This window comes from Delphinapterus leucas, chromosome X (assembly GCF_059928025.1).
Source record: "Delphinapterus leucas isolate spDelLeu-1000000601 "Yukka" chromosome X, BTC_Dleu_Yukka2, whole genome shotgun sequence".
NCBI lineage: Eukaryota > Metazoa > Chordata > Mammalia > Artiodactyla > Monodontidae > Delphinapterus > Delphinapterus leucas.
In genome coordinates, this window is record NC_143150.1 from 4,846,413 (window position 1) to 4,873,251 (window position 26,839).

The window sequence follows — 26,839 nt, forward strand, 5'->3', positions numbered from 1 at the left end:
CTAAGGAGGTAGATGGAGTCACAGCTTACGGGCCTCCAGAATCTTCCGAGCAAGTGTGAACATGATCAGGTCTGTGTCATAGCAAGGTAATTCTCAGAGAAACGGATGGTTTGTTGGAGCAACCAGTTTAAGAATCAACTGTACGAGTTCGGACGAAGAATCAAGAGGGCCTGAACTCGGGCAGGCCTGAGAGCAATGGAAAAGAGGAAGCACGAAAGACGGTATTCGGGGCAGGGAGACATCTGACGTGGTTCCCAGGGATCTCTGGTACCCTCCCCAGCCTGTAATCCCCTGCTGCTATTCACATCTTCATGCTCGCGTCTAATGAACAGAATACTGCACACGCGATGCAATGTCACTTCCCAGGCTAGGTTATACAGACTGTGACTTCTGACTTGCTGGCACTCCCCCTGCCTCTCTTGCTGGCACATTCTCTCTTGCTTGCTCTGATGAAGCTGGCTGTCATGTTGTGAGAGGCTCTATGAAGAGGTCCACGTGGCAAGGAACCAAGGGAGGCCTCTGGCCAGCAGCTCATGAGGGACTGAGACCTCAGTCCAACAACCCACAAGGAACTGCTTCCTGCCAACAACCACAGCAGTGAGTTTGGAAGCCAGTCCTTCCCAGTTGAGCCTTAAGATGACTGCAGCCTTGTGAGAGACCTGGGGCCAGAGGGCCCTGCTAAGCTGTGCCAGGATTCCCAGCCCCCAGAAACTGTGAAGTTACATATGTGTCTTGTTTTAAGCAGTAGTTACGGGCTAACTTGTTACGCGGCCATAGGTGACTAATACAGGCAGGGGTCAGAACAAATGAAAAGTGGGGACTATGACAGACACTGCCCAGGGAGAAGTAGCTGAACTGAGTGACTGACAAGACTGTAGGAGGTGAGAGAGACATCATGGGGATTTTGAGAAGAGCACGGGCTCTGGAGCAAGCCCGCCTGCCTTCAAGTTGCTGCTGGGCCTCTCGCTAACTGTGTGACTCTGGGCGAGTCATTTCAACACTCTGAACCTCAGTTACTTCGTCTGTAAAACGGGGATGGTAAGAGTGACTACCTGACACGTCTCTGACAGTTTCATTTAGGACCTGCCTCAGCACCTGGTGCAGGGGAGAATGGCACGCTGCCGCTGCCCAGCAGACGTTTGCTGTGACACTTCTAGAAGGCTCAGTGTGCAGCCTTATGCCAGCTGGGAGAAAAGTTAAATGCTTCAGTGCAATTTCCTTGCATCCTATGAAGGCTTCACTGGTCCTGGGTGAGGGAACGTGCCTCACGGCCCAGTTCTGTGTGATTCTGACTCGTCTGCCCTGGTTCCTTCCCCTGGCGGCACCTTGTGGGTGAACTCTTCTCCCAGGGAAGCTAAGCAACCTGCACAGGAACTGAAACCATAACCTTGACCTCGTGAATACTGCGCTTTGACCGCGCAGAGTAAGTTGGCTTCAATAGACTTTTCCAGAGTGAAGTCCACTCTCAAAGAGGGCTACAGCCTGGATCTGCCTCCAAAGGCGGCTCTCAATACCATGAAACGTGGTTCTTATTTCCAAAACCAAGGGACGCGAGCGGAGATGAGAGCGGCTTACCTGTCTGGGCAGAGAAGGCATGGAATCCGAGGCCAGCGGCCGCGGAGCGCGCTGCAGAAGGAACGAAGCAGCGTCCGGCTGCTGCTGCAGCTGCGGGCTGGCTGTGGCCGTGGACGAGGCCGTGGCACAAGAGGCCGGCGTCAGCGTCGGCTGCTGCAGGTAGTGGAGCAGGGCAGGCTGCCGAGACGCGGCGGGCACCGAGGGCATCTTCGGGGGGCCCGGCTCAGAGATGAAATGTGACAAGGGCTTGGTGTGGCCGAAAGGAAAAGGCTCCGGGGCCCCCGGGCCGGGGGCGGCCAGCCCCTGCTGCATGATCAGGCTCAGGGTTCTGGGTGAGCTGGTGGCCATGGGCTTGAGGACGGCACTGGCTGGCGGAGGCGGAGGCGGCGGCAGCTGGGGCTGCTGCGGGCCGAGCGGATTGCTGGTGGGAGTGAGGCTCCGGATCAGGGGGCACTGTGGGGTGAAGGGCTGCTGCGGCAGCCCGGGGCTGGACAGCTTCTCTGGGCGGTAGGGAGTGGAGGGCCCCGGGTTGCTGGTGGGCAGAGTGGATATCAGGTGCCCTTGAGGCTGTTTGATGGTGGAGGACACCAGGTTGGCAAGGATGGAGGTCTGCGGGCTGAACTGCGGCTGCTGCTGGAGCGCGGGGCTGGGGAGCTTCTCGGGGGCATAGGTCATGGCCGGCCCCAGGGCAGCGCTGCTGCTGGGCGCCACGCTGGACAATAAGGCATTGGGAGAGCCCTGCAGAGCACTCGCCGGCAGGCTGCTCGATGACATGCAGGACACCATGAGGCCCTGAGGGCTGAACGGCTGCAGCGGCTGTGGCGAGGGCAGCGGGCGGTAAGGCGGGGAGAGGCCGGGAAGAGGCAGGCCAGACCAACTGGGAGCGGGGCCCTGCTGCTTCGTACTACAGCCCTGCTTGCTGGCCGCCAGCACCTTCAGCTGGTGGGCGTGATGCCACTGAGGCACTGGGAGCGGTGGCAAGGCAGCCGCAGGGAGCGGCGCCTGGACCTGGCTCTTGGCCTGTGCTGTTGAAGAACTGGGGGAGACCATCTGCTTACTGGTGGAGGGAATGACGTAGCTGATCCCCGCAGAGGAGGGCGGGATTTGAAGCGACACCCCAGGGCCCTGGCTGCAACTTGAAGCGAAGTCCTTGCTGGAACCAAGGCTCTCCAAGTGTGGCATCTGAACCGCAGGCTTGGGAGTCACGCCTAGGGTTGCCGGGGGGTGATCTAAGACCAGCGGTTCTTCCGGCTTGCTCCCCAGGATTTTTTCAAGGTCGAGCTCACTCGGAGAAGGTTCTTGAATTTTTGTTAGCTCCTCCAGCAGATCTTGAAGCTCCTGGTCCACAGCAGGTACAGTGTTGGTCTTGTCATAGTAAGAAAGAGGGGGGCCTTTCAGTCCCATTTCCGCAGTTGGTGGCACCACAAACGGTGAGCCCATTACGCTGCCGTTCATGGGGTTATTTTCGAGAAGTAATGAATGACCAGCCGCTCCCATCGCTGCAGAGCCAGGGTTCATGGGTAACGCAGGAACCTGCAGCTCTGCACAGGCTGTGCTGGGATGGGCGCCAGGGCCCATCGAAAGGGTGACATCTTCAAGGCATGGTCTCTTAATTTTATTAGGGTAACCTCCTTCGGCCATGCCTGAAAGCTGGAAAGTTTCTCCTTCCTGCCTCCTCTTAATGGTTCCCTGTGGCTGGAAGAGAAAAGAGGGGTGGGAAGGAAGGGAGGGAGGGAGGGAGGGGGGAGAGAGGGAGGGAGGGAGAGGGAAGGGGGGAGGCAGAGGAATGTTTATAAAGGCTTGGCACATTAAAGCTATTGAACAGGAAACTTGCGAGATAAAACAGATCTCTCAGTTTCAAGACTTAGAAAGAGTTGTCAAAACTATACAATACAGCCTATTTTTAGAACCACGATGCTTGTTTTGTTGCTGTCTTTCATTTAGACTGTTGCGTTACAGTTCAAATAAAGCATTATGCTGTCTCTACACCAAACACTACGGAAAGTCACGCGAAGGATATTCTCTGCCCACTTAAAGGAGCTTTCAGCGGAACTATGCAGACATTGGAGGGCAAAGGAGAATCGCTAAGAAACTTGCAATTCCCACCTGTCTACTGCTAACCTGATTCTTAAAAAGGAAAAGCGTGACGTAGACGTTGAACTTTCAGGTTGCTTCCCTGTCTTGGTTAAATGCATCAGGCTCTAGTGAGAAAATGGGATAAAGCAGAGGCTTTGGAGGAGTGAAGTAGATCTGGCGTGTTCTTTTGGGCAGCTGTCTGAGAGACACTGTTTGGAGCGTAACACAACTGCGTAACAGTCACTATAGCGTGGTTCCATTGATCTGTACACACACAGACACACACACGTGCATGCACATACACACACATTTCTATGAGTGCACAAAAACACCTTGGAAGAAAGTATATGCAACTCTTTGGAGTAGTCATCCTTTGGGGGTGACTGGAAACTCACTTTCTATTCTCTGTATTTTTCTATAGAAGCTTGTTTTTAATGGAATGACTTACACTCCTCCACCAAAAAAGTATAAAGCTATCTAATTTAGAAATGCCTCTGTGCAGATGTATCCTCATGTCGGGGAGATAGGAAACAACAGGAAAAGGCCCCGATCTGTGATCTGCACTTGGGGGAACTGCCCGCCATTTATAAAAGCCTAGCCTTTGGGAACAAATCAAAGAAGTTACTAATGCCGTATTTCCTACACTTTCAAGGCTTCATACAGTCATCCGTGGCTGTCTTGTAAATGACCATGACCTGCAGTGAAGGGGAAGGGAGTGGAGTGCAGGATTATGTGTGGGAGGAGATGGGCTTGGAAATCTCCTAAAGGCCAGCGCTCTACCAGATCCATTTCCCCTGAAGCACTTTTGCACGAAGAAACCTCTTTCCAGCTTTGAAGTCTTACTGGGACATCCGGTGCGGATCCTCTGACGTCCCCTTACGTTTGCCTCACTGGAGGGTCAAGGCGTGCGTGAGGGCCACCTACTAGCACGACAGTGGTCATGACTCTTACAGCAGAGTGAACGTCAAAAGAGATCCCCTCGGGCTGCACTTCTGGAGCCTTGGCACCCATCAGATGCACTTAGAAACCCCCAGATTCCCAGGCTCTCCTACCACAGCTGAACTGCTTCAGTCTCCTCCGGGCCGCGGCCCAGGAACCCAAGGTTTGTTACAGCTCCCTGGCTGGCTCTCAGTGGACTGCCAGCTTGAGAGCATGGGTGCAGGCAGGATGGCCTAGGGCCCTGGTCCCGAGGCAGACGCAACCACTACGTATTGGCCTCCACAAAGAATCTCTTGAGTTCTGTTTCTTCATTTGTAAAATGAGCGTCATTTTAGTTCTCACCTCATGATGCTGCTTGGACTATTACATGAAACGGGACGGATTCCACGGCACCTAGTGGACCCTCATTAACTAGTATCTGGCATTACAGAGGGCAGATCTGGAAGTGCTCTGGGAGTGCAACCCTGGCCTTTAAAGACAGGGAGGGACCCTGAGGCCCTGGGATGGGCAAGGCTTGCCCCGAGCGGCTCAGCTAGAGGGCCCCAGGGCCTGCCACCGTCACTCAGCTGTTCCCCGACCCGCAGCCTCCATCCTCCCCCACTGACCGCCCCATCCCCGCAGAAAGGGCTCCCCCTCTCTTAGCGAGGGGACTTGCCTACTTCTCTGCCTTTCCTTGTGAGATGTCCACCACCCGGCCAAGGGCACTTTGAGGGGCAGGTCCGCCACCAGATTCATCTGAGGCCTGACTACCACCGGGCAGGCAGGAAGGGGTTGGGGGGTGAGGTAGAGTAGGCACAGGAAGAGGCCTCTCCAGTCATCTGCTCCACTCTCCCACCCAGGAGCGCTCACTAGGTATTTGGCCCACGGCAGGTGCTCAGTGAACAGAAGCTGAATGAATCCATGGACCAATGAACACAAATGACTCAGCGCCCAGCGAGCTCTGCCTCGTGTTTTCCTGGCCGTTCATTCAATCAATCATGGGCCACAGAGAAGTCACTGCATTTCAGGCTGAGATTTGGTCTCTTCTACGTTCTCCCAAAGACTTAAAACAAATCCATTATAGTGAAAACAGAAATGTCTAAAATGGATCAGTAAGGAACGACTCAGTGTGGGCTTTACATAGGATCCCCTGCCTGGAGTCTGAGCTGGCGATGGCCGTGCCCAAGGCGCTGTTCGTGATGTCTTGGACTCAAGGAGAGTTTAATGCCAGTGAAGTCTGCATAGGACCAGGCGGGGGAAGGATGGGCTTGGGGGATGGGAGGGAGGGCAGGAGCTGTGAGTTGGACTGGCCTGGACTCCCTGGCAGATACTAGGGCTTTCATTTAATTGTTGGTCTGCCATTATCCCGTTGGGACTAAGGTGGTAGGAGGTGGGGAAGGTGGGACATGACCACCAGATGCTAAAGTTAATACTGGGAACCACTGGCGAAGGAAAAGGGTCTCCAGCCCTCTGAAGTGAGAGTGTGTGCCCCTGACTTTTCAGGCCCTCAACCCCACAGCGGACCCCAGGATGCCCCTGCGAGGTGCTGGGGGCTGCCGTGCTGCTGGTGGATACCATCTGCTGGAGCAGGTGCTACCCTTGCTGTGCCAAGCCTGCAGCCGGACGCCGCTGGTGCTAGCTTCCCTGAATGCTTTGGGAGGCTCCCTAGTCGGCGGGCAGGCTGGCCTTGCTGTCCCTGGGGGTGCAATGGGGGGCGCTGGTTGACGCCGCAGTCTCAGCGGTGGGGCAGGCAGGAGCCTCTTCCCAGCTTTGCTTTCTCCATGGACTAAACGAGACTCCACTTTGCTAGAGGCTGCAGCTCTGCATTTCGGATTTCACGGGGAGAGCTTTCAACAGATTGCCTAAAGCACCTCGGCCGGATGGCCGGATCCCCAGCTAAGCCTAAACAAGCCGAGGGGAGGCGGCTGTGTTGACATCTACTACGAGTTAATTTCGCCCCTAGACCCAGGCTGCTGCCATCACCGAGGTCAGCCTGGCTGGGCTGTTGGGCTTGACTGAACCCTGTGGCCACCCTTCTAGATCAGGTGCAGCAGAGAGCTTGCTACCCCAGAATGACTTCCCCTCTCAGCATCACGTTGGGGGTGGCAGGTCCCCACCAAACTTCCAGACCCTTCTAAACAGCTTTACCTATGTGCCGTTTTCCAGTCTCTGTGGACTCTGTACAGCAAGCTATGGGTCCCAGCTCCCAGCCAGCCCCTACTTCCTTCAGGCCTTGTACTACACGTGACCCTGCCCACTCACTGGGAGAACAATTTTTTTTTTTTTTTTTTTTACCATAAGTGAATCAGTAGCCGCTAGCAGGATTGCTAGACAACACACGTCAACCTTCACTTTTTACAGAAAACAGAATGGGTGGTGATTTGCTTGTGGTCCCACGGCTAGTTAGGGGCCAACACCAACACTAGACCCCAGGAGGCCCAGCCCTCACAGGTGCGGGCAGTGGTAGGGCGGGGAAGGGGAGTGAGGGACGGTGTCCTGGTGTCTTTTAGAAAGGAATGACTTTATCTCCATGCACCAGTGCCGGCGGAGTCCCATTTCATAATCGGGCAGACAAAGCCACCAATGTGATCCCCACGACCTTATAAACATTCATTAAAATGCATTTCAAAGCATGTGATGCCTTCCCCACCCCCTAAATAATGAGAAAACAAAGGCAACCCTTCTGATAGAGGCCAAGTTCAGCTCTGAAGTCAACATTATTTCTGGTTCTGTCTGAACAATGACATATGGCAATTCTTCCCTTTCTACATTTTTTTAGTCCAGAATGGCAAAAAGGGCAAAGATTTCTTGGGAAAGGGTCTAGATTATAAGAGTACAGTCCAGGCTCAGAAAATGGGCATAAGGAGAAGAACATATATATATATATAAAATATTATATATTATATGTATATTATATATATATATATAAAAATAACTCTTTCCAAAGAGGTCTGGCAGGTTGCTGTAAACACTTGATTTTGAACACTCTAGCTGGAGGTTTATCACAGACATCTACAAAAGGCCAGCAAAATTATGCACAGTCCCTCCTGGGTAAGAATGCAGGAAGCCGAAGGTGTGCAGGACAGATTGGCTCAGGGAGCCTCGTTTTTCCCTCCAGAGAGCCCCGGGCAAGACTGTCAAAAAGCTGGAGATTGCCTGTGGTGTGTTTAGTCTCCCCTTCCTCTGTCAGTAGCGCCTCCTGCGGTGCAGCCCCGGCCAATCTGCTTCTGCTTCTCTCAGTGTCTCTCACAGGAGCCCACCCATGCTCCATCAACACCTTTCCTTGGTACTGTTACACATGCTCCCTGGGAGTTTCCAAGAAGCTCACGCTGGCCAACTAGCTGGGATTTCAAGCCCTCTGAGACAGGAGTGTTCCCCGGTAGACTTGCTCAGAAGAAAGGAGAACAGATGAGACACGATGCAGCAGGACTGGGTTTTCAGGAAGAGAGACAAGGAGGGAAGGAGGGAGAGAGAGGGAATCTGCCTGCATGTAGACATGGGATCAGATGAGCACCGATAACCGCCTGTACTTGAGCTGGTGTATCATTTGCACGGTTGTTTTTCAGAACAATGTCCCCACAAACTGGTCTTTCTGTAGAACAAACAGGACTTTCAGCATTTCCAGAATTGCAAGACCTGAGGCTCTGGAGGATCCCAGGGTGGATGGGAACTGCAGGGAATCCTGACTGGCTTCAAGAGGAGTCGGTTTGTCTCAGGAATGAATCTCTGCTAACAGGTGGTTTGGAGCAAGAATCTCACCCTAGAAAGAGGGGATATATTGGCGCCCTGGGCTTGCCCCGAAGTGACAGAGGCTGCACGCGCTGCAGGTAGAGGCGAGCTGGGCTGGAGGGAGGAGCATTGGAGTAGGCACCAAAAGACCTGATGGAAGCCCTAGCTCCTCCATTTGCCGTGTGACTGTGGGCAAGTCACTCCCCCTCTCTGAGCCTCAAGTTTTCTTCTGTAAAATGAGTCCTCGGCCTGCCCTGGGTGCCTCACAGCATCTTTGAGGAGTGCACGTCAGAAGCAGTCACTGTCACTGATGTCACTCTCCAGGCCCTGGGTCCCCAGGCTGCCCCAGTGCCCTCCAGTGTGGGCCTCGGCTTGCTCTCTGGCAAATAAGGACACATGCTCTAGAATCGGGACATGGGGTGAGAGTGGAGGGAGACGAGCAGCCTGGCACTGATGGCACCGACCTGACGGCCAGCGGCGCTGCCTGTAAAATTCCACCTTCTGCTGTTCGCCATCGCCCACCACTCTGGGCTCCACCACACTGTCTGCACCCTCAGGCTTCCCAACATGAGGGCTGTGGCTTCAACAAGCTTCAACCAGAGCGGCCCCAACAAATGCAGAAATGAGCAGACCTGGGGGTTTTTGAGAACTGTGTTCTCCCTTTCTGTAGTGTAGACACACCAGCTGGAAGAACTGGCAACTCTAAGAATGGCCCCAAACAGATAGATGCATGTGGACTTAATGGGCTCATAATTCAGCTGTTCCACCCCGAGACACCTCCAAGTATTCCGTCATTGACCAGGCGTTCCTGGAGTGCGAGCCTTGCACTCCTAGAGGCTGTCAGAACTACCAGACCCTTAGTGACAGGCCGGTCCCTCCCATTCACATGAGGGCTCATGAGGCTGAGAGCCAGGAAGAGATGTGCCCGTGGGCCAGTTTCTCTGACTGCCAGGTTGGCCTCTTTCCACTGGAAGAAACCCTGCCCCGGTTTCCTCCAAAGGCCTTCCCATGTAGCATCATTAGTGGGATAAAGATGACCACTTGGGGGGAGAAGGGAAAGATGGAGTTGGTTCCAAGCACCTGGATTTGATGAGGTTGGCCTAGAGATCAAGCAGGTACTGCCTGTGGAGCCAGGCTAGAAGCTGAAGGTCAAAGGCGAGGGCATTGTCTCAGCCCAGATGAGTCTGTCTGTGCAGGACTCAGGGTAACAAGGGTCATCTGTGTTTCACCCGAATTAGGCTGACGCACCAGGAAACATGCAGGGAAGAGGAAGAGCGAAGGCAGAGCCGAGGTTGGAGACCACCAGGGCCACTGGGCAGACCTGGGTTTCTATATATGAAAAGGGCAGAAGGGCCCTCGGAGTTCATTTAAGCCCAACTTTCTCACTTCTCCCAGGGCTCTGCTTCTAAGTATCGATACCTTGTGGTGTGACCTCTCATAGGTCCCGACCCCACTCTGAGCCTCAGTTTCCCCACCCACACAGTGAATGGGTCCCAGCTTTGGTAAGCTGATGCTATGACTTTCTTTCTGGACTGCTCCTGCAGAGAAAAGATGAATGCTCTTGTCCCCCACCTAAGAGGGCCTCTCTCCCCGGGGTGCAGCTAGGCCAAGGAGAGCCTTGTGGTTCACAAGCGTCCTTGCCATGGGCAGGAGGTGTACATCACCTCCAATTCCAGACCATGTTAAAGAAAGCACAACTTGCCCCAGACCAGCTGGGGTCAAATTATGATCTTCCCCAAATAGCTCTCCACGCCCTCTGCTTCGTGGGGATTGAAGCTTAGACGATGCGAGGCACCCGCTTTATGAAAGGGAATGTAAGGTTCAGAGAACAAAATTACGTCCCAGGCTTCGTAAGGTTTGAAGGCCAGTCCTGAAGCTTAAGCAGAAGGGGACTTTGCTTCTGCCTGTGTCCCAACAATGGGCTAAATAAAATGGCGACAGGCTTTAGACCATGGCAGGAAGTTCCCTGCATGAGAAACCCAACAGCTGTGTAGGTGGGGGAAGAATCCAGAGACACCCGGTTAGTCCGGTGTATTCTGGAGGTCACGTGCTTACTGAATAAGCACATTTTAGTGGCTAGGTGCCAACTTCTGGCTCTAAAATATACTAATGGCCTGCAAATGTACGCACCCTAGTTAGTAGATCTTTGAGTAAGGCTGCTTGAGTTCTGATGCCACAGAAACAGAGGCTGGGAGGGGACATGGGCTAAGGAGCTTCAGGTCAGTGCAGAGACCCTCCCCATGGTCTAGGTCCTCTCTTTTTTCCAGCTTTACTGAGGTATGATCGACAGCTCAAAATTATATGTATTGAAGTACAACGTGATTTTTTGAAAAGCGTGCAACGTGATGATTTAACATATGTATACACTGTGAAATGACTTAGGTCCTCTCTTTTTGAAATTGAGGCAAAATTCGCAGAGCATGAAATTAAGCTTTTGCAAGTGTACAATTCAGTGGCCTTTGGTACATTCACAGTGCTGTGCAACCAAGATGGGGAGCGTTGAGGCCACCTCACAAATTTGTTACCAGAATCACATGAGCTTAGAGGTGGAAAGTGCGCGTAGCGCCTGGCATGGTGTTCGTACCAAGTAAATAGTCTCTCTCTTTCCACCCTTGAAAATGCAAACACATTCTTGGTGGTCCTAAAATAGCCTGTAGCATAGTTACTCAGAGGCATTTGCCATTCAAGGCAGATCTGCCTTTACTCATTGGCTGCATTCCTGAACAGCTGTGTGCAAGGCTAACTTTTGTCAACCAAATCATAATAAAATGCAAGGAGAATCTGCCATTGAAAGGAAATCCTCAGTAAATCCTTTTATGAAGTTAAGATCTCTCATCCAAACTTATCTGTCTTAAAGGTGTAGTACTCGGAGGTATTGGCCTTTCTTGTAATGAATCCTAGTTTAATTTTGGCCACAAACACATGCTGATGCTCCATAGTCCCAAATCCCACAGCAACAAGAGTAGATTACATAATGAAAATAATGAAAACCTTAAAATATTTCTTTATTTCACTGTGTGTGGAAGGTGTCTGCGATTACATCAGGGAGCATGTCATAGAACCTGAAAAATTTCCCCTGTGTGTGTGTCTGTGTGATGGTGGTGGTGGTGACGGTGCTGATGGTGGAGATGGTGTTGGTGGTGGAGGTGGAGGGGTAGTGACGCTGGTATTGGTAGTGGCCGGAGTGCTGACAGTCAAGGGGCTACTCCTACAGAGTGATTCCTTCTTGCTCCACCTCACTGTAAGAAGCTGCCCTGAGTGGGCCGGAGAAAGAGGACTCGCCCTGAATGTGTTATTAACAGAGACCTCAAAACTGTCTCCTTGCCATCATTCGTAATTACTTTTTTCTCACTTGGAAAATTGAAGCTGAATTACCGGTGAAAACACAGGAGAGTTTTGTTTGTTAAAATGCTGCCAATAAAGTAATTTTATGTCAGATTTAACTACAGGAAAGGGCAAGGCATTTCTAAGTTCCTTGGCTGTCGTGTGGCTTAAAAACATAGGATGGACAGCACTTAGCTACCGTGCACTTAGCTCTTTGAAGCCATATATTCAGAAGGCAGATGTTGGATGTTGGTGTTTGGGGGCTGACTTCCTGGAGGTACTTTATATAGGCCAAGTTCATTGTTCTAAAGCCCAAAGGCTTGACTTAAAGGAGAAAAAGAGGCAAGAAAATGTTGAGATTTTCTGACAGCGTCACACAGACAGCCCTAACACTAGACAACTTTATTGCCTCAAGTTTATTTTAGAAAAAGAGGCAGCTAGCGAGTGGCACTGAGCACCTGTCCACTACAGAGATGGAGGCTTTTAACTGTGCAAAGCAGGGCTGTCTAGGGGGCCCAGAACAGAGATCCCCTCAGAATGAGCACATGCCGGGCGAGGAGCGGGGAACCAGAATGAGACGGAGCTGGAGTTCTAGTGGAACAGACGGTATGAAGACAGCAAGAACAAGAACAGAGTGAAGGAGCAGTGATGTGACAGAGTGGCCAGGAGAAGGACTGGGGGCAGAGCGCTCCAGGCAGGAGGGCAGAAGGGAGAGGCCCTGGGGAAAAGCTCTCGGCGCGCTCCAAGAACGGGCAGGTGGCCACTGTGCTTGGTGCGCAGCGAGCCAGGGGGACAGCCATGGCTCACGGATGGACCCGCAGCCCTGGGAAGCGGGTGGACTGTCAGATGTCTGCGGTGGGAAACCACTGGGTGGGGGGTTATACCGAGGAGTGGTCGGCTCCATCTGTTTGTAAAAGGTCTGCCTGGGTGCTGATGGGAGAGAAAAAGGGATAGGTCCAGAGGGGGGTCAGGCCAGCTGTGGCACAGGAGAGGAAGCAGAATGCCTGGAGAGGTGCCAGGAACTGTGATTGTCCCTCAGGTGACACAGAGCCGAGCACCCACTTATGGGAGGAAACTACGGCCTCAGAAAATATGATCCAAAACCCAGTGACCTAGATCAGGGGGTCGTCAACTTTCCGTAAAGGCCCAGAGAGTAACTCTCTTAGGCTTTGCAGACCAAGTGGTCCCTGTTGCAACTCCAGATGATATGTTAATGACTAGGTGTGGCTTGTGCTAATAAAACCTCATTTACAAGAACAGGCTGCGCGGGTGGGACTTTACCAAGCCCTGACCTACAGCACAGGCTGAGCGTCTTCCCCAAGGCACAGAGGTTATTTCCAAATCGCCCCCCTCACACTGCAGGGGGCCACGTAGGCCTACGGTTCACAAGACAGTGGCAGGCAACATTTTCGGAGCTGAAAAGCTTCAAGACTTCTACCATCGTACAAGTCAGGTGACCATTTCTGAATGCACGAGGCATGTGGCAGTCTCAAACGCCACGTCGTTTAACCTGTGCTAACCCACATCTGTTGGGTGCGCCACGGGTTCCATGAAACAGGACACCGCCTCCTCCAGAATGCCTGGCCGTCTGCTTGCTCTTCCAGCCTTTGTATCCTCATCAACGATTCGCACCTTGTCCAGCAGATGAAAGCACACCCTCCTCCCTCGGGCCTTCAAGGGTCTCTAGGATAACTCGGCCTCGAGCCCCACCCCTTCCAAGCCAGGCCTCCACAACGCAGCTCTCAGAAGACTGGGGCTGTTTCCTCCTCATCTCTGCACCCCCATAGCACCTAGTGTCGTGACAGGGCTCAGCTGGTATCTGCAGATGTGAATTAAGCCCTGGAGCAGAAGGTTTCCTACAAATGATCCTGTTCTCTTCCATTCCCAGCACAAGGCCCAGAGGCAATCGCTTTTCAGAAACTGTGATGAATTCACTAACTGGCCCCGTGAAGGACACGCCTTCTCCTTCGTGTGTCTGGGCCTCCTGTGGTCAACAAAGGAGGTGACCTGGACGATTTCTAAGGGACCTTCTGGCCAAGAGGAAGGGCAACCACTGTCCACCGAGCATTTACTCAGGGTCACGAGAGTGCCTGTGTGCCAGCTGACAGGCTTGGAGGGGGGCGACCGGCCTGGAGAAACAGCTCTGGACGGAGTCAGAAGAGGGACCGCACCCTGCAGCACCAGAGGGAGGCACACAAAGGGGGTTTGTGAGGAAGGGCGGGGGGGTGAGGGGGCAGGGAGGGAGGGGTGGCGGCAGCCTCTCCTGGGCTCCGTCCTGTCTTTTTAACTTTGGTACTTTGGGGCTGGCGATCTGGTGAGACAGGGGAGGTGGTAGATGAGGAGAAAGGAAAGGCCAAGGAGCAGCAGGCAGGGTTTTGACAAATTCTTCTATGTCAACTGCAGAAATCAGCACCTGTAGCTAATCTTCAGAAGCGCATGCTTCCTGTGCCCCTGCCCAACCTGAGGTCTAAAACTGGGTACCCCAGGGGCAGCTTATGACCCAAATATCTGTCTGCAATCAGAGCCACGTTGAGTTCTCCAGCTGGGGATTTTCAACAAAAGCAAGGGGCCTCAGCCTGCACAGGCCAAGCCAGAGTCTGAGGAGCCCTGGGTCTGCGCCCCAGGGCTGCCCCTCTCTGGTTTGCGCACACCCTAGATGGAGGTCGTGCCTGAGTGTCAGCTCAGCCAGACTCTCCTGACACCCTGACCTGGGGTCCAAGAGTGTCCACCCTCCCCCTCCCCCGGGCAGCTCAAGCTCCAGACACCTGTCACCTCGGGCCTGATGTCAAGGAAGCTGTGGGCAGAGGCCAGGTAGGAACGCAGACACAGCTAACGAGGGCTCCTAGAAGTTCAGAAATAGGCAGTGCCGAGCGCCCAGATGCCAGTGGGCGCCAGCTGCCAAACAGACTTCCCCTCCCGGCAGCTCCCCCTGCGAACAGGCTGCGATTTTCAGGTCACCGCTTTGCTGGACGGGGCTACCCAGGTGGGACCCGGACGCAGAGCCCAGTGGTGTCCGGCCAGCCGAGCAGCGTGCAGCCTTCGCAGAAGAGCCGAAGGCAAGGCCTCTGCCTGGTGGCCCAGCCCGGCGCGGTGTCTGGAACAGGGCCGGGCCCTCACTGCAGGAGGAGGGGGCGGGAGGAAAAGGAGCGAACAGCTGCGCGCTCCGTGGGGAGGATCCCCAAATAGAAAGTCACATACGCGCTGCAGGCTTTGACCCAGAATGCTCAGAGCTACACCATAAATCCAGCGCTCCTCGGGCAGCGGGGCTGCTGCTGAGCCTGAGATATCCTCAGGGGCCCTGTGTCTCTACCTGAGCTCCAAGGACACTTGTCTCTCATCGCCTTTCTGAGCCAATGCCAATCTCTGATCATTAAAAAAAAAAGTGCTCACAGCGGTAATACCCTGTGTGGTTTACACTGCGTTCATATTCACACCTTGTTCATCGTCATCTGACGTGGGCAGAGGGCACAGCCTCATGCAGCATCCCAGTCACTGTCTGGGACAGCTGCCTCCCCAGTGAGCTGATTCCTGGACCCGCCGGCTCCTGGAAGCCGGGGCCATACACCCTGCTCCCCTCTCCTGGGGCCAGTGCACCCTGCCCACAGCCGACATGAAGCAGGGGGCACTGGGCTGCCTCTCCAGGCTTCCAAGAGAGCTGTTTACACAACTCAGCCCAGGTCCTGGCTGGCTGTCCCTACTCCCTGTGGGGTTTTAATTAGCCTGGCTCTCGGCTCACAGGCTGGGCAGTGGACGATGCTGGTCAGGGCACCTGGGTTTGAGATCGGAATTTCCAACCTACTACCCGCGCAACATTGGGAAAGTCCCTCGGTCTCCTCCCCGGTGAAGTGGAAATATTAGTCTCTGTGTCACGGGAGTAGACGAGCTATTGTCTACAAAGGAATGTGCACAAGAGAGCCACTTGGCCATCCTCTCCTCCCGGCTTCCGAGGAGGACAGGCAGAACTACAGAGTAGGACACATCTGTTCCCAGTGCAGGAAGCCTGGGAAGAGTCTACCTACCCCTTGACTGGGAGCTGCTGTAGCCCATGGTCTAGCACAGGGCTGGGCACACAGGAGGAACCCTGGAAATGTGGCAGGAGGCCTGAGATATGCAGGCCCTCTGACCTCAGGAGCAAAGGGACTTACCCAAGGGCTCACAAAGTGCTAGTTAGAGCCCTGGAATGAAATTTGAGGTCTCCTGAGTCCCCTGTGCTTTTTGCAAAGAAAAGTGTGTGCTTCCGAGGATGAGGGGCACAAACCCCCAACCTGATCACATGCCATGGCAGCCGGTGAACGGCCCTCCTCCTACCGGGCATATCTAAGGTCACCAGTCTAAAGCAGAGCGACAGACAGGACTCCTTTCTGCCCCTTCCTCAGCTCCATTTGCATTCGAAGTGACAAGGAGAAGAAGGGGTGAGCCGTTGGTTTAGGTCATACTGCAGGTGGAAAGCAGGCTGCACTTGGGGCCACCCGAATGGGGACCCTTGATAGAGCTCCCCACCTTCGCCATGAGCATCTTACTACAAGTCACTGGATTTCTTGGATCTAAGAGTCCTCATCCACAAAGAGGGGCAATGGCTGGGAAGGTCGGAAGGAAGACTGGACATGCCAACTCATGGTAACTATAGAGTCAGCCATTCATTATCATCCCATGACGACACACAGAAGGTGCGCCGTGAGCGCAGCATCCCGTTCCTTCTCCGACTGTACGTCTAATGCCCTTAATGCCTCCATTTTCTCTGGAGCTGCCTTATGAACGGAATAGGCGGCTGCTCAGAGCTGGGGAATCTTCGCAACTTTGGGTGCAGACTGAGACGGAGACGACTGGGTTCCAATTCCATGTGGGCTCTGAAGCGCTCCCATCTGGAGTGCTAGTATTTTAGAGATTCATGCACTAGTAATCAATCCACTCACCGTTCTGGGGGAGGAGTGGAGATCTTAACTTCAAAAGGAGGGAGCAAACATTCTGCCTCCTGTTAAAACTCCATACACTCACTGCAGAGACTGGATGCCTTATTAAAGCTTGGGTGGATGCCCAAGTGTTCAAAAGGTAAAACTCCAGATCACGAGTCATTAAGCCATCAGGCTGCTGAATGAATGAACAAATGCTGAGAGGGTGCTGCGCTTTCTTACGACAACTGCTCCCACCTGATATGTGCTTGGAGCTTTGTGGTTTCCAACATGCTTCAGACCCAAGAGGCAGCAGAGCATAGTGGTGAAGAAAGCAGGCTCTGAGCTCTGCTGCGCCTTGTCTCTGTGACTTCGTCAAGTTGCTTAACCTCTCTGAGCCTCAGTTTCCTGGAGCTAACCTCTTCATCTCAGGGTTATCCTAAGGATTACAGGAAATAAGGCAGCCCGAAGGCTTAGCAAGTGCGTAGCGCCTAGTCAACACTCAACTAAAGGTGGCTATTCTTACTCCTGGTTCATTTGATCTTTGTCCTCAGAGTGGGCAAAGGATGGACAAGGCCCCATGGCTAGTTAGGAGCAGAAGCAAGACTGGAATCAGGTGTCCTGGGCCCTGGTCTTAGGCCAAGAAAAATCACATCAGACGCACGTTTTCCTGCAAGTGGACTCTCAGTAATTCACATGGAGAAATGTCTATTTAGGTCTTCTGCCCATTTTTAGATTGGGTTGTTTGTTTTTTTGATATTGAGCTGCATGAGTTGCTTGTATATTTTGGAGATTAATCCTTTGTCAGTTGCTTCGTTTGCAAATATTTTCTCCCATTCTGAGGGTTGTCTTTTTGTCTTATTTATGGTTTCCTTTGCTATGCAATAGGTCCCATTGGTTCATTTTTGTTTTTATTTCCATTTCTCTAGGAGGTGGGTCAAAAAGGATCTTGCTGTGATTTACGTCATAGAGTGTTCTGCCTATGTTTCCCTCTAAGAGTTTTATAGTGTCTGGCCTTATATTTAGGTCTTTAATCCATTGAGTTTATGTTTTGTGTATGGTGTTAGGGAGTGTTCTAATTTCATTCTTTTACATGTAGCTGTCCAGTGTTCCCAGCACCACTTATTGAAGAGGCTGTCTTTTCTCCATTGTGTATTCTTGCCTCCTTTGTCAAAGATAAGGTGACCATATGTGCATGGGTTTATTTCTGGGCTTTCTATCCTGTTGCACTGATCTATGTTTCTGTTTTTGTGCTAGTACCATACTGTCTGGATTACTGTAGCTTTGTAGTATAGTCTGAAGTCAGGGAGCCTGATTCCTCCAGCTCTGTTTTTCTTTCTCCAGATTGCTTTGGCTATTTGGGGTCTCTTGTGTTTCCATACAAATTGTAAAATTTCTTGTTCTAGTTCTGTGAAAAATGCCATTGGTATCACCTCACACCAGTCAGAATGGCCATCATCAAAAAATCTACAAACAATAAATGCTGGAGAGGGTGTGGAGAAAAGGGAACCCTCTTGCACTGTTGGTGGGAATGTAAATTGATACAGCCACTATGCAGAACAGTATGGAGGTTCCTTAAAAAACTACAAATAGAACTACCATATGACCCAGCAATCCCACTACTGGGCATATACCCTGAGAAAACCATAATTCAAAAAGAGTCATGTACCAAAATGTTCATTGCAGCTCTATTTACAATAGCCCGGAGATGGAAGCAATCTAAGTGTCCACTGACAGAAGAATGGATAAAGAATATGTGGCATATATATACAATGGAATATTACTCAGCCATAAAAGAAACGAAATTGAGTTATTTGTAGTGAGGTGGATGGGCCTAGAGTCTGTCCTACAGAGTGAAGTAAGTCAGAAAGAGAAAAACAAATTCTGCATGCTAACACATATGTATGGAATCTAAAAAAAAAAAAAGGTTCTAATGAACCTAGTGGCAGGCCGGGAATAAAGACGCAGATGTAGAGAATGGACGTGAGGACACGGGGAGGGGGAAGGGTAAGCTGGGATGAAGTGAGAGAGTGGCACGGACATATACACACTACCAAATGTAAAATAGCTAGCTAGTGGGAAGGAGCCGCGTAGCACAGAGAGATCAGCTCGGTGCTTTGTGTCCACCTACAGGGGTGGGATGGGGAGGGTGGGAGGGAGACCCAAGAGGGACGGATATGGGGATATGTGTATACGTATAGCTGATTCACTTTGTTATACAGCAGAAACTAACACACCATTGTAAAGCAATTATACTCCAATAAAGATGTTAAAAAAAAACCTTCACATGTAAATCCCAGGGCTGTTTCAAAGAGCTCTCCTTTGGGACTGATATAATTTTATTAACAGAACTTGACTTGAAATTTGTTTTTTGTTGTTGTTAGTCTGTTTTTTTTGTCCTTTCCCTCTACGCTGAGGATGCTGGCAGGACAAGGGAGGGTGGTGCTAGGGAAGTGCTTCCAGAGGCACACAGTTTCCTGGGGCTGGGGTGTGGGGTGTCATCCGTGGATGTTATAAAAGCACCCGAGGGAGAGCAAGCATTGGAAACAGCCGAGATCCAGTCCAGGCCACACCTGGGAGGTGCCAGTCCAGCTCCCACAAAGGACTGCTTTCTGCTGCTGCCATCCTGGGCCCTGTATTAACTTATCTGGACAGCAGGTGTCACGGTGAACTGACTGGCCATTCTGCTTTGAATCTGTCCGTCTCTGTCCACAAACACGGGGCTGCTGAGCCACTCAGCGTGTGGAGCAGAGCTCCGTGTGGGCACCAGGTACCTTCCTGAAGCTGCAGGGATTGACCAGCTGCGAGAAGGCAGCTGTGCTCAAACCAGGAACTGCTCAAACCAGAACTGGCTGCACCAGCAGTGCCTGGCTCCATACCCATCAGGCACAGCCAGAGGAGCGGGTGCCCTAGGTGTCAGCTCCTTCAGAGGCCATGTGCATCTTCCAAGAGGATGAATGTGATTTTGACCTTTCGGAGCCCAAGGCTTGGATCCCCTCCACTGGGGCAAATCCACGGTCTTCTAGGACAGCTTGGCTTTTCAGAAACAGCTCACTCTGAGCCATTGGCGGAGAATAAGGTGTGCCACGGAGGGGGGAGAAGGGCTGATTTTGATCAAGACCGGAGTGTGACTCTAAAGCGATGAATGTGAATTTTTGGCAAGACTTACAAAGGACTCTAAAGGCCACCTACAAAGAGAAGCCTAGCCCGGAAACGGCGTGAGCAAGGGCCGCTTCTCCAGAGTGAGGGCACGGGTGGCAGCTCTAAGAACCTGTTCTAGGAAAAACCCATCCTGCGCTGAGATCTACACTCATCAAAACCAAAACAATTACTTACTAGTCACACGTTTTAAAAGAGTGTTGGTGGGGCACATGGGGGGAAGGGGAAGAGGATCCTGCATCTACAACCCACCCAGTCTTCTCCCCTAGGGTTGGAAACAAGCGTGAAACAAAGGAGAAACTGCAAGTCCCGTTGAAACTGACCATGAACTCTGGACGCAAGAGGCTTTCCTTCACTAACTTAGTTCTTGACCATAAAAGAGAAGCAAGAACTAAAAAGGGTAATTAGGATGGAGGGTAGAGATTGCCATGGAAAGATGCCTGACGGGAGGGCTGGTAATTTGGAGGACAGGCCAAAGAAATTGCTCCCTCTCTGCCATCCCATCTTTCCGCCATCTCTGTGAGAGCTGGAACTTCAGTAAACAAAGTTTTGTAAATGCCTCAACTGGATACCACATTTTCAGTACATTGTTGGTGGTAGACAACCAGGGCAAAAGACAGCAACAGGATTTCAACAATGTCCCCGCACACTTGTGCACAGATCAGAATCCTCAACTAAATAGAAAACTGACTTACTGAAAGTGGATTGCCCTTGGAATTGGAGAAGCCAGGCCCTCTAGTTATGTGAAATGACATTACCTCAGAGCTCCCAGCTCCCAGTTCTCTGAACAGGAAGGAAGCAGACCCACGGGTCTAGAAGAGCCATTTCCTCTCTGCTCTGTTAATTGCAGAGATTAAGTGAGCCACTCCTTTGTGGACCTAATACACTGAGATAACAGCCATTGTGTTTGCGGCACCTCCTATTAACTGAGCTAACCCTGGTAGACTGGCGAGGTTGCAGGCTTTTATTGTCAGATTCAACCAACCAATGGCACTCTGGAATCCCTAACCCTGAGTTTCGGACCCATGGATGACATCTGAGTTCCAAGGGAAGAAAGCAGAAATTTGTCAAATGAGTTTTTGAAAGGACATCAGGGCCAGAGAATCGAATGGGAATATCTTTCTGTGCCCTACTCACTGGCTTCCTGTTCTCAGTGGTACTAGGAAGCTAATATAATATATCTAGTGCTTGTCATCTCCACATTCCTGGTTTCTATTAAGGTAAAAAGTAGGTCTTTTTCCCTTTTCACCCTTCATCTCTTTCCAGTTGAACGGGTGCAGTGCAGAGAGAGCTGGACTGGGAATCCACATGGAACCTTGGACTCTATTTCCTGCTCTTCCAAAAACTCACAAGGGGCAAGGTCAGCTCATCTCCCAGATCCCTTCCAGGTCAGATTTCAGTTCCTTACATTTTGGGTTGGTTGCTTGCCACCAAGTTCGCACAGAGAATTTCAATAACACATATTACGTTCAAGTTTAAGATTAGAAGCATTCAAAACCCCCCTCCCCCCCGATAGCCCATTGTCTGACCGATTCCTGGAGCTTTCTGGGCTCCTGACGATTTCCCACCATGGCGAAATGGGGAAGCATGCTCTTGATTACAAGCCGACTTTTCCAGTCATCCATTGTTTGACCTGCAATTTTATTCTTGACTCTCCAAGGCGCTTCCCAAACGACCTAGACACAGGGCTTAGGGAGACAAAAAGTACACTGTCTTTCAGATACGAAGATGAGACCATTGACCCCGTGAATCACAGACTTGCATTCTGAGGACAGGTTTAGGTGGAGTCAGCCACGTTCGTTTTCCTGTCTCTCTTCCCACCCCACCACCCTCATGGAGCCCCTCCCACCTCCAGGGATGAAGGGCACCTCTGGGAGGCACTTGGCTGGGATGAGACCGCAGTCCCTGGCCATGGGGCAGAGTGAAGTTCACTGGAGAGCTGAGGGATGGGTGGAGAAGCAGCCCAATGTACCTTAAATAACAGTGGGCTTAAAGGCAGGGAATGGGGCTCCTGGGTCTGACTTTGCTTGTGTGGTACGCAGTGAGATCTGGGGAAAGGCTTTTCTGTTTTCTGACACAGGTTTTTGTTTTGTTTTTTTTAATATGAAAACCATGGCGGTTGGATCACGTGATGGCTTATTGCCCCTTCAGCTCTACTGAAGCCTTTGGCCCATAGAAGGAGCAACTCCCCACTCTGCCCGTTAGCACCCAGCCAAGTGAGCTGACAGGTCATAACCTGACAGTCAATGGAAAGAAGCAATGGACATTGGAAGGGGCTCATGAGACCCTGGTGCACCGGTTTACAAAAAACTAACCAAGCTGGCTGCCATCATGGCTGCCCCAATTTATGCCCTCCGTGACAGATGAGCGGACACGTGCAAACCCAGGTACAGCGGACTTTTTTCGTTTTGTTTTGTTTCATTTCTTTTTGTTCTCACAATGTAGACGTGGAATAGGAGCTCTGCTAAGACATTCATATGCGAGGGAAGCTCTCCTTCCCATAGATCTACTTGGCAGTACAAAACCAGGTCTAAAATTTCCATGTCCAGATGCCTGGCTCTGGAAAAATAAGAGAAGTACTTTCCCCATTCTCCCACTGAGTACAACTGAAACCTCTGGACATTACATATAAAACAAACATAAGAAGACCCTGAAAGGTGGAGAGAAGAAAGCAGGCTGGATAGGGACCTTGGGACCTAAGGAACAACGTGGTGGCGAGCTCCCTGGGTTTTCATTCTGCCTCATAGATCCCAGATCAGGACCTGAAGAAGCCAACGATCCAAAGTGCCAATGAACAGAGACAAAAAGGCTCCAGCAAAAGCCAAAGGACTGGGAAAGGGGCAGCCTCCCAAGACCGAAAACTTTTATACAAGAACCACTCTAATTCAGCTAAACACCATAGAAAAAAGGGTGTTCCCACCCAGCCCCATCAGTAAAGGCCAACTGGGGGCCTAGAATCCACTCCCACAGAACGGTAATGAGTCATCTCTCCCTGTCCCTGCTAGGGTGGTGTTAGAAGAGACCTCATAGAGAGCCAGGACCTTTGCCCCTGGCACAGTGGTAATAGGTCCACATCCCATCCCTTCCAGTGTCAGTGGAGATCACATGGGGGAACAGTAATGAGGCACTCCTACCTATCCCAGCCAGGGTGGCATTAGTGGAAGCCCAGTGGGGAGCTGGAACTGTCACCACTGCCCAGCAGTAATGAGAAGCCCCGACCTCCCCCGTGTCAAGGAAGGCTAAGTGGGGAACCTGGATTTCTATAGCTACCTGGCAGAAATGAGAGAGTGTGCTCCCCCTTTCCCTGCCAGAGCATTGTCAGAGGAAGTCAGCTAAAACAGAAGATCTAAATAAGTGCTGAGAAATACGCTTCAGGTATGGAAGGGGAATCAAGACATTCTTAGATGAAGGGAAACTAAAAAGGAAAACTAAAAGACTTTGTTAACAACAGACCTCTCCTAAGAGAATGGCTAAAGGTTCTCTGAACGGAAAGGAAATGATAAAAGCAGAAAATTTGGACATCACCAAGGAAGAAAGAACAATGGAAAGAGAAAAAATATGGGTAAATAGAATAGACTTTCCTTTTCCTTTCAAGTTTTCTAAATTATGTTTGGTGGTCGAAGCACCAATTATAACAGTGCATGCTATGGTTCTAAATGTATGTGGGAGAAATATTTAACGATTACATTACAAACAGAGGAGGGTGGTAAAGCAGTGGAAAGAGAGGTAAGGTTTCTATACTTCACTTGAACTGGTAAAATGTTGACATCAGTAGATGCTTATAAGTTATTTATATACGATGTAATACCTAGAGCCAGCAAGAAAAACGGTATACGAAAAGAAACATGCAAAACAGTGTATGTGAATCATCAAATGGAATTCTAAAAAATATTCAGGTCACCCACAGGAAGACAGGAAAAAGAAAATAGAGAGCAAACAGAAATTAAAAATAAGTTGGCAGAATTAAGCACTAACATCAATAAGTACATTAAGTGAAAAGGATCTAAATACACCTATTAAAAGACAGAAATTGACAGAGTCAATAAAAAAACATAAGCCAACTATATGATGTCTGCAAGATGCTCACCTCAACTATAATGATATGGGCATGTAGAAAGTAAAAGGATGAAAAAACATGCAAATGTTAATTTAAAAAAAAAGGAGCAGGGGTGGCTCTAGTAATACCAGATAAAGTAACTTCAGAACAAAGAAAATTACCAGGCACAGAGAGGGGCATTACATTATGGAAAAAGGGTCAATCTACCAAGAAGAAAAAGTAATCCTAAATGTGTATGCACCAAACCACAGAGCTACATGATATATGGAGCAAAAATTAACATAACTGAAAGGAGAAATTTACATTTATAGTGGAGACTTCAATGTCCTCTCTCAATAGTTGATAGAACAATTAGACAGAAAATCAGCAAGATATCGAAGAACTCAACACCACCACCATCTAATAGGATCTAACTGACATTTATAGAACACTCCACCAAGAAACAGGAAAATTTACATTCTTTTCAAGCATCCAAGAAATATATACCAAGATAGACATATTTTGGACTATAAAACAATCTACCAAATTTTTAAGAAGTTGAAGTAATACACGATGGCTTAGTACATAGTGAATGTACTGATGCCACCGAATTGTTACGTGAATTTCACCTTCATTTAAAAAGAATCAATACCACCAAATACTGGCAACAATGGGAGAAACTGGATTACTCATACATTGTTGGAGGGAATGAGAACTGGCGCTTTCTTAAAAACGGAACATGCAACTCCTACATGACCCAGCAATTGCACTACTGGGTATTTATCCCACAGGAATGAAAACTTGTAGTCATACAAAAATTTGTAAACAAGTGTTTATAGTAGATTTATTCATGATAGCCCCAAACTGGAAACAACCCAGAAATCTTTCAATGAACGAAGGATTAAACAAACTGGCACCTGTATACCATGGTACACTCCCCGGCAAAAAAAAAGACACGACTGTTGATATACATATAATGACCTGGATGAATCTGCAGAGAACTACGCTGAGTGAAAAAAAAAGGCAACCCCCCAAACTTACATACTGTGTGATTCCATTTATATAATTCTTAAAATGACAGAACTATAGAAATGGACTGATTAGACATTGCCAAAGGGTAAGGAGGAGGTTGGTGTGGGAAGGAAGTGGATGTGTCCATAAACGGGCAAAATGAGGGATTCATGTGGAGATGGAAATGTTCTGTACCTTGACTGTACCCATGTCAGCATCCTGCTTGTGATATTATACTACAGTTTTGCAAGATGTTATCATTAGGCGAAGCTGGCTAAAGGGTACATGGGATCTATTTGCATTCTTTCTTTTTTTTTTTTTAAATAAGATGTTGGGGGGTAGGAGTTTATTAATTAATTAATTTATTTTTGTTGTGTTGGTTCTTCGTTTCTGGGCAAGGGCTTTCTCTAGTTGTGGCAAGCGGGGGCCACTCTTCATCGTGGTGCACAGGCCTCTCATTATCGTGGCCTCTCTTGTTGTGGAGCACAGGCTCCAGATGCGCAGGCTCAGTAGTTGTGGCTCACGGGCCTAGTTGCTCCGCGGAATATGGGATCCTCCCAGACTGGGGCTCGAACCCATGTCCCCTGCATTAGCAAGCAGATTCTCAACCACTGCACCACCAGGGAAGCCCTATTTGCATTATTTCTTACACCTGCATGTGAATCTACAATTATCTCAAAACCACAAATTCAATTAAAATCATATGACCGTATTATGTGATGCAGAAAACGGACTTCACAAAATTCAACACCCATTCACGATGAAAACTCTCAGAAAACCAGAACTAGAGGGGAACTTCCTCAACTTGGTAAAGAACATCTACAATATATCTACAGCTAACTTCACACTTAATGATTAAAGACTGAATGCTTTCCCTTCACGATTGGTAACAAGGCAAGGATATCTGCTCTCTTCACTGCTTGTATCAAATCGGTATGTTGGACATCTTAAACTTACACCATGTTGTGTGTCAAATATATCTCAATAAAACAAAAACACAGTACTGGAAGTTCTAGCTAGTTCATTAAGGCAAGAGAACTAATAAAAGGCATACATATTAGAAGCAAAACTATATTTATAGGTGATACGATTGTCTACATGGAAATCTTAACAAATTTACAAAGTAACTCCTGGAACTAACAAGTAAGTTCAGGAAGTTCTCAGGATACAAGATCAACATACAAAAATCAATTGCGGGCTTCCCTGGTGGCTCAGTGGTTGAGAGTCCGCCTGCCGATGCAGGGGACATGGGTTCGCGTCCCGGTCCGGGAAGATCCCACATGCCGCAGAGCAGCTGGGCCCGTGAGCCATGGCTGCTGGGCCTGCACGTTCGGAGCCTGTGCTCTGCAATGGGAGAGGCCACAACAGTGAGAAGCCCGCGTACCACAAAAAAAAAAAAAAAAAAAAAAAAAAAAAATCAATTGCTCTGGGACTTCCCTGGTGGCGCAGTGGTTAAGAATCCGCCTGCCAATGCGGGGGACACAGATTCGATCCCTGGTCCGGGAAGATCCCACATGCTGCAGAGCAACTAAGCCTGTGCGCCACAACTACTGGGCCTCTGCCCTAGAGCCCATGAGCCACAACTACTGAGCCCACGTGCTGGAACTACTGAAACCCACACACCTAGAGCCCGTGCTCCACAACAAGAGAAGCCACTGCAGTGGGAAGCCGTGCACTGCAACGAAGTGTAGCCCCCGCTCGCTGCAACTAGAGAAAACCCGCGCGCAGCCAAAATAAATAAATAAATTAAAAAAATCAATCGCACTTATAAATACCAGCAATTAACACACAGGCGCTGGAATTAAAAATACGATGCCGCTTACTATTGCTCAAAAACTTCTTAGGTGAAAGCCAAGCAAAACACGCATAGAATTTGCATGCTAAAAGCTATGCAACACTCATGAAAGATCAAAGATGATCTAAACGAATGGAGGGATACTCTGTGTTCACAGAATGAAAGGCTCAACATTCTAAAGATGTCAATTTTTCTCAAATTGATATACAGCTGTACCCAATTCCTATCAAAATCCCAGCACGATTTTTTGCAGATATAGACAAAATTATTCTAAAATTTTTATGGACATTGCAAAGGAAGTAGAAGAGCTGAAACAATTTTGACAAA

At 50.1% G+C, this 26,839-nt stretch overlaps 1 protein-coding gene across 1 annotated transcript in view; it reads right to left on the minus strand.

Annotated features, from left to right (window-relative positions):
* The window catches only part of MAMLD1 (mastermind like domain containing 1), a 57,019-nt gene extending 35,691 nt beyond the window's left edge, over positions 1–21,328 (minus strand). Inside the window, exons 1-2 of the mRNA XM_089903920.1 lie at positions 21,200–21,328; positions 1,576–3,270 (exon numbers count right to left, since the gene is read on the minus strand). Coding sequence (XP_089760046.1) covers positions 1,576–3,270; positions 21,200–21,295 — 1,791 coding nt within the window. The 5' untranslated portion in view covers positions 21,296–21,328. The remainder of the gene's footprint in view (positions 1–1,575; positions 3,271–21,199) is intronic.
* Between the last annotated feature and the right edge of the window lie 5,511 nt (positions 21,329–26,839).